This window comes from Hyalella azteca, unplaced genomic scaffold (assembly GCF_000764305.2).
Source record: "Hyalella azteca isolate HAZT.00-mixed unplaced genomic scaffold, Hazt_2.0.2 contig12555, whole genome shotgun sequence".
In the NCBI taxonomy this organism is placed as follows: Eukaryota; Metazoa; Arthropoda; class Malacostraca; order Amphipoda; family Hyalellidae; genus Hyalella; species Hyalella azteca.
Window position 1 is genome coordinate 184440 of NW_025942510.1, and position 12231 is coordinate 196670.

The following is a 12231-nucleotide window of genomic DNA, read 5'->3' on the forward strand; positions in this document are numbered from 1 at the left end:
ATCAATAATAGAGGAAATATTGAGAAAGATAGGAAGAAAAGATGCTCAACAAATGCTGTGTTCAGACAACCCCCAATAAAAGTTGCATCAAAAGAAATTTGTTACAAGTAAAATCAAAAATTTGTTAAAATAAAAATAAAAATTTGTTACGAGTACAATACCGAACACTAACGCACTTAGACTCTCGAACTTTATCATTAATATTTTAATAGCGAACTATCATTTCAATTTTTGATATTTTCAATGGTTGCTCAATATCCTCGTCTATAAAACACGATGTCTCTGTTCGACAAGCTATTCGAATTTCTTGAAGTAGTTTGTCTGTATTAAAATATTAGTTAATAAAACAATAATATCAGTTACGAATCAAAGCTACTTTAAATTTTAATGAAATACTATCAGAAAATAAACTAAATCTATTAATTTTGTCTGACTAATGCCTAAACATCAGAACCTTATATACGAGACCAGGAAAACAAGCATGTAACTTTTTAAGATTAAATTCAAAGTCAATAAGCGAAGAGTGAAGAATTTATTAGGCATGTAGAATGCGATGCTTAAAGACAATAGACTTGCGACGTAACACTGAGACGTGGCAGAGACGTAACGTTCATTCCATTCACTCTAATAGTGATGAATTCCATACACTCTATACATAATATTCTGAGAGGCCGGTATTCTGAGTAGCTTAGAGAATAATTTCTAAGTTTAGATTAGGTTCAGAGTTGCTATTAGAAGGCATTCTTAGTAGAACATAAAGACAATATTTAGAATAAATTTATCAGTTCAGTTTAAGTAAGAAGTCATGTGCTGTCGCAAAGTGAACAACATCGCACCGAAATCAATCACCGCAGCGAGACTCACTGACTTATAATACAATTTCCTCTCAAATCATCACAATTTTTCCCTCAAATCATCACAAATTTCCCTGAAATCAAGACAATTTTTACATCAAATCATCACAATTTTCCTCAAATCATCACAAATTCCCTGAAATCATCACAATTTCCCTCAAATCATTACAATTTCCCTGAAATCATCACATTTTCCCTGAAATCGTCACAATTTCCTTGAAATCATCAAAATTTCCCTGAAATCATCACAATTTCCATGAAATCATCACAATTTCCATCAAATCATCACAATTTCCCTGAAATCATCACAATTTTCCTGAAATAATCACATTTACCCTCAAATTCAAAATTATTCATCACCGGTAAAGGGGCGCACGCATCAAATGACCGGCACGTCGCAAATAATGAAGAACTTCAGAAGAAACGACGAGGGAAAATTAAACGATCACAAAGAGAGAACAGATGAAAAAAGTGACAGGTCCGCGAAATTTGCGGAGGGCGCTCAGGAACGAAAAATTTTTCCCTCCCCACGGTTGCAAAATCCTATAGGACTTCATACAAAGAAGGCCTTCTTCAGGGTGGTATATATATTCGGGGTAACTTTGTTGCGTTATTTACCCATTTAGATTAAAAATGAATTTGAGCCAAACTAAGACGAAATTAAAGCTAACTTTAGAGACGCGACTGACTTTACCGACGAAAGTAATGCTAATTTTACAGATGTTACCCCAAGTTAGCGAAATTTTATTTTCGCACCTGCAGAATTGGAGTTCCCGAAGACTTTGACAACTTTTTACAGCACATTTACGAAGGTTTAACTTATACAATTTACGAGCTTAATGCTAAGTACACATATTCTATAAGGTATTAAGTACAGATATTCTATAAGGTATTAAGTATACATATTCTATAAGATGTTTATCGATAGTTAAATCTATGGTCAGAATCGTCAGTTTTGATGCCTTGAAGTGAGAAATAATAAATTCAACTCTTAATTCAAGAGCTTGTTATGGTAAGGTTGAGTTGAGTTTTAATTTGAGTTGTCCAAGTTTTAGTTATGAGATTTTCTCAACGCGTTGCAAACAAAGCATTAGCGAACAGTTGAACAAACTAATTTGTCCTGAAGATTCTTCGCTAATAATTTACGAACTAAGAAACGAATTACGAACGAAGAAACGAATTACGAACGAAAAAACGAATTACGAACGAAGAAACAAATTACGAACGAAGAAACGAATGACGAACGAAGAAACGAATTACGAACGAAGAAACGAATTACGAACGAAGAAACGAATTACGAACGGATAAACGAATTACGAACAAAGAAACGAATGAACGAACTAAACACATTACAGTTCTGTCCTATTAACATCATCATCGGCATATTTTGCGATTCCATTCCATATTAGTGAACACCTTTTAATTATATCAATAATGAGTAAGGTCATTAGCACAATTTTGAAAAATGAAGCGTCACTGTAATTGCAGCGTCAGGATGTAATTAAGATGGAATAAAATATTTTCAATCTTAACTAAATTAACAATTTACTAAATTAACCTCAATTAAAATTAAATTAAAGAATCACACAAACTTATAGCAAAATTAATTAGCGAAAATCGCGCACTAAACTTAATGACAATGTTGGATACTTAAGTTGGAATGTTGAATACGCGTAGTATAACCTTTAAAGTAGTATAACCTTTAAATAATGCATGTATGGGAACATTATACTGGATGCGACTAATGTATAACCTAGTTACACTTTTATAATCAACTTGATTTAAATTATGATCGAAAAACGTAAATTTTCTGCATGTGGATCAAGCTTTGTATAATATAAATTATCATTTACATTTCACGTAAATATCTGTCAACATTCGTGAATGAAACGAATGTGAAAATTCAACGCAGTTTGCAAAACATGTTCATCAGTGGAATAGACATCAATAAATAAATACATAATACATGAGTGCGTTACGTAAATTGTTGCAATCAGTCAAATATAACCTCTGTGCTTGACTAGAAAGTGTACTAACTAGTGCCAAATTCACAATAAATTCACAAACTCACTATAACTTCTAGAAAACCAATCGTCATTCACTATCAGGTCCCAAAAACTATCTATAGCATCGTAAGTCCAAGGTCTAATCACTATCAAGATTTTCAATATCATCATCAAACTAACGATTAAACTACGAGAATTTGATGATTCAGTTGACGGTTAGCGTGCACTTAGAAAAATTAGGGGGTTATACTGACCAAATAGTACCCCCACTTCCTACACATCTTGATGAAGTGCCTTAACGGGTCAGAATAATCCCGCAACGAGGGGCAAAAAACATCGATACTTGGACAATATTTCGTTCATTACTCTGAGTGTGAATAATAACATCTTTAGAAATGGATATACACTGTTAGAAAAATTACCGTTAACGGTATTACCGGCATTTCAGTGGCCGGTCGGCACGTGAAAAGAAACACCGTGTCGCCGTTTTTATTCCAATTTAACCCCAGAAATCCGTAAAACATCTGATAAAAACGGCGAAACAGTTTATTTTCACGGGGCGTCCGGCCATTACGATGCCGGTGGGACCGTTTTTTCACCGTTTTTTCTAACAGTGATATTGGATATTGGATACACAGTTATCCAACAAACAAAATTTAAATCATTGTCAGACATTTGAAAATTCTAATAAATTTCATTTACAATGTCTTCGCAGCAATGGCTGTATAGAAAGATTGTGGAACAAAGCATTATTACAAATTCTGGTTTAATTCCACGAAGGAAAAGTTATTTTATCGATTTTAGCCAGGCATCCATAAGGCATTCATCAAATAGATAAAAATTTCCATGATATTAGAATTTAAGTTGCACAGTCAGCCTGATTCACGTCGTCAGGATTATCGTATTTGTACACGATGGTTAAGTGAACCATAAGACCACACACTTGACTAGTTCATCATGTTAATACTTGGGTAGGTGGGCAGATAGGTAGGTGGGGGGAGAGGTAGGTGGGGAAGTAGGTAGGTGGGGAGGTAGGTAGGTGGAGGAGGTAGGTGGAGAGGTAGGTGTAGGTGGTGAGGTAGGTAGGTGGGGAGGTAGGTAGGTAGGTGGAGAGGTAGGTGTAGGTGGAGAAGTAGGAAGGTGGGGAGGTAGGTAGGTAGGTAGGTGGGCAAGTAGGTGGATTATCAAGTAGGTGGGTAGGCAAGTTTTCAAGGTAATAGGTTTGTTCAAATTGGTTCTAATGAAAAATATTACAATCAATATACAAGCAACTAACCGCACTCACTGAGAAGCCTCACGTAACAAGTAATCAAATTAATACATGGTCCTCATTAACATAGTTTAATTATTAGTTTTATAACGAGGCTCATTAATTACAGTGTAAAAATGGATTAAAAGTGAACATCACTGCAGATCATTAATGGACCGAAAATTCAATAATAACAAGTCAACAGGAGACCAGATTAATCAATAGAGGAAAAGGGAAAATTCAGTAACAACGAACAGTTGGCACAATTTCGTGATAAATGATGTAGGATTTGATGATAATCCGGTTAACTGTTAAAGATTACTTGTGCAAATATGCATAATAATTTTATAGGAAATAAGTATCGCCGATATGCTCGAAATCGGGAAAAAATATATCAACTGGAAGAATGTAAAGTGGGAATATGTTATAGAACTTAGCAAATAGATAAAACTATAGTACGAAAAATGTGATATTTTCTTGGTTGTATTGTTATGAAAATGTGATATTTTCTTGGTTGTTTTGTTATATCTTTTATTCCCTTTGCCTTTCTCAGCTGTAGCGTTTTTATTTCCTCTACTCTTTATACATACCCATATTTACCACGTTACCTTATCCTCACTTTCACTACTTTTACACACTACCCACACTTTCCTCTTCAATCCTTCACTCTTCCCACTTCCCCCAATCCACCTTTTTCCCCCACTTTCACCATATGAGGCTAAACCTTTTCTTTTTAGGGATATTATTAACGGATATTTTCTTAACTTGTCCGGAATGATTTTTTCTGGGTTTGAAGAGGTTTACCTGGAGCCCGACTTTGATCTTCTTGGTGAGGGCGCCCTGGGGGAACACCGCCTGCACCTGGGGCACCACCGTCGACGACACCATCCCCCCGTCGGGGCCTATGGCGTGCACCTGGTGGGGATGCAGGGGGTTTAGGGGGTTATGAGGGGAGGGGAAAGTAAGGGAAGGTTCCTCCAGTACTTCCCAGTACTTCGAAATTAACGATAACGAAGGGGGTAAGATAACATCCCCCCGTCGGGGCCTATGGCGTGCACCTGGTGGGGAGGCAGGGGATTGAGGGAGGGTTATGAGGGGGAAGATAACATCCCCCCGTCGGGGCCTATGGCGTGCACCTGGTGGGGAGGGTATGAGGAATGGGGGGAAAGGTAGAGGAGATGAGGGTTATGAGGAAGAATCGGGTAGAAGACAGTGCATAAATTGCAAAATTATTATTTCTTGTCCTTTGCATATTTATAGGGTGCTCGTCTGATCATAAAAGGTCGTATTACTCAATTATGAAGGCTCCTAATAATTCAATTACAAAGGTTCATAATAACTCAATTATAAAGGATCCTAATAACTCAATTATACAGCTTCATAATAACTTAATCATAAAGGTCCATATAAATTATTCATAATGTATTTTAGTCATATTACACACCTCCTGACGTATGCGGGTGACGATAGCGAAGTACTGGGGGAAGTCTGTGGTCAGGATGCGGGTGATGCGGCTCGTGTTCAGGTCATCCAGCTGCTTCAGCTCTGCTCGTACAACATTAATGTATGCATTCATGTTGCTAATACAATATATTCAAGCTCAAACAATATCAACATTAATGTATGCATTCATGTTGCCTATACAATATATTCAAGCTCAAACAATATCAACATTAATGTATGCATTCATGTTGCCTATACAATATATTTCATACATTCACATTCATTAAATACATTTAAAATGCATTAATATTAACGACAATTCATTAATATTACCGACAATTCATTAATATTAAAGACTATGAATTAACATTAACGACAATTCTTTAATATTAACGCCAGTTCATTATTATTAACGACAATTAATTAATAATGACATTTGAAGTATTTCAATGTTGGTGTAAACATCAACGGTTGATTGGAGGTTAAGGACAACATTGCTTCTATTTCTGAGAGAACTTTAACATTGAAATCTACATTAATATCGATTTTTCATGTGTTACAATATTCATGTTACAACCAACGGCTGATTGGAGTCTGAGGGCAACATTACTTTCATTCCTGGGGGAAATTTAACATTAAAATTTACATTAATAAAGCTACACATCAGAATAATGTTGATGCCAGTTAATCATACGCGCAGCTTATTTATATCTGCCAAACTGTCATAAGACCCGGAACCGGAACCTTAGAACCGGAACCGGGACCTTGGAACCGGAACCGGGACCTTAGAACCGGAACCGTGACCTTGGAACCAGAACCGGGACCTTGGAACCAGAACCGGGACCTTGGAACCGGGACCTTGGAACCGGAACCTTAGTACCGGAACCGGGACCTTGGAACCGGAACCGAGACTTGTTATTAAACGAGTACGAGGAGCTCGTTGTGACACAGACACGAAATTGAAAAGATGAAATATACTTTACCGGTGTGTAACTATGATTAAATTCTTCTTTCTTTACACATCGCTGTTACATTATTACATTCATTCTTGAGCACCACTTGTTGGCCTCACCTTCCCCGTCGAAGGACTCCTCTCTGTGGGCTCACCTTCCCCATCAAAGGACTCATTGTTGGCCTCACCTTCCCCGTCGAAGGACTCATTGAGGACCTCCTGGACGGCGTCCTCCGTGGCCTCAAGCGTGTGCTCGCGCCAGGTCTCGCCGTTGTCGGAGCGCAGGATGACGATCTCGCGCTCCTTGCCGCGCAGCGACGCGAAGTGTGGCACCTCCAGGATCACGGGGCTGCGGGAGCGAAACTCGTGTAAAGCTGTGATATTTCTATGCTTATATAGTGCATAATGTAAGTTATTGTGGAGCAAGACTCATGTACAACTGTTATATTTCTATGCTTAAATAGCGCAAAATGTGGGAGCGAGACTCATGTAGAGCTGTAATATTTCAGTGAATGATTCAAGTTATTAATGCCGCGCAGCGACGCGAAGTGGGGAGCCTCCAGGATCACGGGGCTGCGGGAGCGAGACTCATGTAAAGCTGTGATATTTCAGTGTTTAAATAGAGCAAAATCCAAGCTATTTTGGAGCGAGACTCAGGGGAAGCAGTAATATTTTTATGTTTAAATAGTGAATGATTGAAGTTATGAATGCCGCACAACACGCGAAGTGAGGAACCTCCAGGATCACGGGGCTGCGGGAGCGAGACTCGTGTAGAACTGTGATATTTCTATGCTTATATAGTGCATAATGTAAGTTATTGGGGAGCAAGACTCATGTACAACTGTTATATTTCTATGCTTAAATAGCGCAAAATGTGGGAGCGAGACTCGTGTAGAGCTGGGATATTTCAGTGTTTAAATAGTGAATGATTCAAGTTATTATTGCCATGCAGAAACAAGCAGTGCGGCACCTCTAGGATCACGGGGCTGGGGGGAGCGAAACTCATGTAGAGCTGTGATATTTCTATGCTTAATAGGATCACGGGGCTGCGGGAGCGAGAGTCGTGTAGAGCTGTAATATTTCTATGCTTAAATAGTGTATGAAGCAATTAGTACAGGAAAAATATTTTTGATTATTGATGGTGAACAGCGATTACCGTGCTCGAAATGCGTAATGATACATAGTGATAATTGTCAGCATCAGCGATGACAGCTAGGGAAAAATGATATTAATAACCATAATCACCGAAAATAGAAAACAATGATAGCTACAGCAATGTTAGCTAGCAATAGCATCTAACAGTGATATCCATAGCAATGATAGCTACTGCAATGAAAGCTAGCAATAGCATCTAACAATGATAGCAATTAGCAATGATAGCTACAGCAATAATATCTAACAATGATAGCTAACTATATCATCTAACAATGATAGCTATATGATATCTATAGCAATGATAACTACCAATGATATCTAACAATGATAGCAATAGCAATGATATCTATATCAATGATAGCCACCGATGATATTCAATTAACTAATGATAGCCAATTTCTAACAATGATATCTATAATATCTAACAATGCTAGCTAACAATAATAGCAATAATAGATACCAATGATAATGAAGATAGCAATGATATCTAGCAATGGTATCTAACAATGATGTTATCAATGATAATGAAGATATCAATGGTATCTAGCAATGGTATCTAACAATGATGTTATCAATGATAATAAAGATAGCATTGCTCACCCCAAGAACTTGGCCCCTTGAGGCCCCATCTCGAGTATCCTGGAGGCCAGGGCCTCCCCCTCCATGAGGGGAGGCGCGTGCACCAGCTTGTCCTTCTTGAGGTAGCGACACGTGATCCTCATGGGGGAGGCGGCCTTGCGGGGGGGGATGATCACCCGCACCCCTGAGTGCCTGCACCCCCGCATGGCTCCCCCACGGGCATCCACCATGAAGCTCACCAGGAACCTGCGGTCCCGGGGTGATAGTGAATGGGGTGAAAGGGGGGAGGGGTGGGGTTTAGTGGATGGGGTGGAAGGGGAAAGGTGGCGATTAGTGAATGGGGTGAAAGGGGGACGGTGGGGGTTAGTGAATGGGGGTGAAAGGGAAGGTGGGGATTAGTGGATGGGATGAAGGGGGGGGGGGGTTGGGGGTTAGTGGATGGGGTGAAGGAGAAGGTGGGGATTAGTGAATGGGGTGACCGCGGAGATTAGTGAATGGGGGTGATTGTGAAAGGGGGATGGGAGGTGGGGTGATTAAAGGGAGGAGGGGATATGGGGTGGTGTAAGAGAAAGGGTGGTGAAAGTTTGTGAAAGGAGATAGTGAAAGGAGGAAATATGGTGGGAGATAGTGAAAGGTGGAAAGAAAAGATAGGAATTATAAAGATTAGTGAAGGAGAGGGGAGAAGGGGGTGGAACCTAGAGGAAAGGGATATGATAGGTGGGGTTAGCGGAGGAAGTGTGGGAATGGAGGAATAAGGAAAGGGATAAGAAATAAGGAAAGGAATAAGGAATAAGGAAAGGGATAAGGAACAAGGAAAGGGATAAGAAATAAGGAAAGGGATAAGGAATAAGGAATAAGGAAAGGGATAAGGAATAAGGAAAGGGAAAACGTGAAGTGACGGGTTAGTGAAAGGGGGAGCAACAGTGAAGATTATAGGAGAAGTGGAGGGTATGGAAGTTTAAAAAAGTGAAGAGGAACAGTGAAAGGTAGTGAAAAGGTTCAAGGATGAATGCAGGAATAAGTATGTACTGAAATTAAGAGAAAATGTATGAAAAAGAGTTGAATGTGAAAGTTGATATAGTAAAAGAAGTATATTGAGAGAACTTTGTGAAAGGTGAGGTATGAGTTAAGGTCAGTTGCAAGTTTGATCTAATTATTCCGCTTTCAAACTTGATTGATTTTGTTAAATTTAATATTAAAATAATGCAAGTTATTCATGCCGGATAATATTATCATGGAAAATATTGAATCAATAAATAATATGAACAAATAAATATTTTAATCAATACATTGATTTATATCAGTGGCATAAATGAGACTACTAAATTCAAACTTCTAATGAGACACGATTTGATGGAGCAAAAATTAAAGAAGTTTCGCTCATTAAAAACGAACAAACTTTCTTCTTGTATGTAAATTGTTTTCATTTGATCCAGCAATCAATATAAACAAATATATAATGAAACATGAACTATATGTATTACATAAACAAATGTATTGTTAGTAATGCTCTGTATATGTGTTAAGGCATGCCACTATACACAATACCCATGATGAAAACACGCATGCCTTGTGGTTACTTAATACGAAATGAACACATTTCGTATTAAATGAACACATTTCGTTCACACATCAAATAAACATCCAAACAGTGTATTAAAACCACGCTATGAATAGTCAACTTAATATCAAACATAGACATTAATACAGGAGACTTCAAACATCTAAATTATTCAGACAAGCAAAATAGAAGCGGTCTATGTCACACATAAAATACAAAATACATTTTAATACATAAGCTCGTGCATCAGCGTGCGTTGAAAACTAGCAATAAATTTGACGCTATGTAAAAGCCATTAAATCAAGCAATAAAACATTTATATGTCAACAAAACAAGAACAAATAAAAAGTGTTGTAATGAGTTTAAAACCCAATGTTGAAATTTGGAAGGAAGCAACAATAAAAAAGAAGTTTGTACAACAGAGACAGGAAACTATGCAAAAAACGTGTGAAGAAATCAAGCAAACAAATAAGTATTTACATATACAGAACAAGAAGAGTAAAGTCAAAAGTGGAAATAAGTCTTTTGAATTTAATAGGCGCACGAATTTGTATATTCATTTAATAGGCGCACGAATTTGTATATTTGTATAATTGTGCACGAAAATAACGCACGAATTTGTAATTTAATTGGCAATTCATGACACGTGACGTAAGTCAGAAGAAATATGTATAATAACAAATAGAATTTATTATAAGAATTTCTTGTTTATATGCGTAAAATTTATGACCAGAGAAGGCATTTGAATTTTCAAGGAGTTGAACAATTCTTAGATGACGTTGGTAGATCAAAGGCCGCATAATAACAAATAGTTGTGTCACCACGAAATGCGTTTTAAATCTAAAAGGGAAAATATGTCTACGCATAAACAAATTTTTTCTAAGATTACCAATTAAAAATTAGTAGAGAAATGATAAGCTTTGTGCCGCACAATACATAACTTGCGACGTAAAAAATATCTCCTCGTACCGAAAGTAATTCGTGTCATACTGATAAATAAATGTTATAGTGATAAATGGATGTCATACTGATAAATGGATGTCATATTGATAAATGGATGTCATACTGATAAATGGATGTCATATTGATAAATGGATGTCATACTGATAAATGGATGTCATAGTGATAAATGGATGTCATACTGATAAATGGATGTTATAGTGATAAATGGATGTTATAGTGACAAATGGATGTCATATTGATAAATGGATGTCATACTGATAAATGGATGTTATCGTGATAAATGGATGTTATAGTGATAAATGGATGTCATACTGATAAATGGATGTCATACTAATAAATGGATGGTATAGTGATAAATGGATGTCATACTGATAAATGGATGCCATATTGATAAATTGCTTCACAAAGTAACCTACTTATACATAGACAACCGAACACAAAAGAACAAGGTGAGCAAGAACAATGTATTTTACTAAAGGAATCGAAATTCGAAATAAATACATCCATGTGGAAATCGCTAAATGAAAAATAACTTGATTTAAATCATATCGTATAATAAATCAAGTACATTTTAAATTAAAATTGGATAAGGCGTTTTAAGAATTATTATTTTGATATAGGAATATCCATCCCGTTTCTCTGAAAGAATTATTGTAAAACAACTGCACTCAAAAAAAAAAATCAAATAATACGCAGGTAAAATGAATACAAAACCAGGGTGGAAAAATACACGACCAGGGTGGAAAAATACAAAACCAGGGTGGAAAAATACAAAACCAGGGTGAAAAATACATAACCATGGTGGAAAAATACAAAACCAGGGTGGAAAAATGCACGAATACTCACGTCTTCCATGAAAGTTTTCTACAAACACGACAGCATGAAACGAAAGAACAGGCAAGTTGGCCACAACCATCACAACAGAATTCGATTCCGAAGGAAACTCGGAAAAATTCAGCGCCTAAGAAAGATTTTATGCGCTAGAAGAAAGATTTTATGCGCTAGAAAATCATGCCGAAAATTTCAGCGTCTAAGAAAGATTTTATAGAAAATAGAAACCTTAGATGCTGAAGATAGAAAATCATGTTTCCCAAATTAGACATCATTGATAAATAACCAATACGTGGATTTTAACTTATTTATTTCTTTGTTGAAATAACTTTGCAATGTCATTCGGTTGCAGTATATTTAATGTTTGTTATGATATTATAATCAGCCAGCGAGGAGTAATTTCTTAGTACACTAGACACCGTTCATATAATGCTTGGAAAATCAGTTTCTTCGTTGGAAATGATCAGTTAACTTCAAATGACCGCAAGATGCGTCGGAAAAGTTGCGCACGAATGTGAATTTTAAACTGCCAAATATTTTATTTTGATTTTGCATCAACTATTTTAGCATCCTTCCCAATGTTTTCTAGTGACCGTAAATTTGCAACAGTATCTCAGTAATAAAATTAAACTTAAAAA

The 12231-nt window shown here is 36.8% G+C and overlaps 1 protein-coding gene across 15 annotated transcripts in view; it reads right to left on the reverse strand.

Moving 5' to 3' along the window:
- Window positions 1–12231, reverse strand: part of LOC108669542 (centrosomal protein of 290 kDa) — a 124802-nt gene that overhangs the window by 89015 nt on the left and 23556 nt on the right. For all 15 annotated transcript variants that reach the window (XR_007157012.1, XR_007157011.1, XM_047883307.1 and 12 more), the window contains exons 2-5: window positions 8260–8484; window positions 6693–6853; window positions 5554–5654; window positions 4914–5024 (exon numbers count right to left, since the gene is read on the reverse strand). Coding sequence is in view for 13 of the 15 variants with exons in the window: in XM_047883307.1 (XP_047739263.1) it covers window positions 4914–5024; window positions 5554–5654; window positions 6693–6853; window positions 8260–8484 (598 nt within the window). In the remaining 2 variants the exon portion in view is untranslated. The remainder of the gene's footprint in view (window positions 1–4913; window positions 5025–5553; window positions 5655–6692; window positions 6854–8259; window positions 8485–12231) is intronic.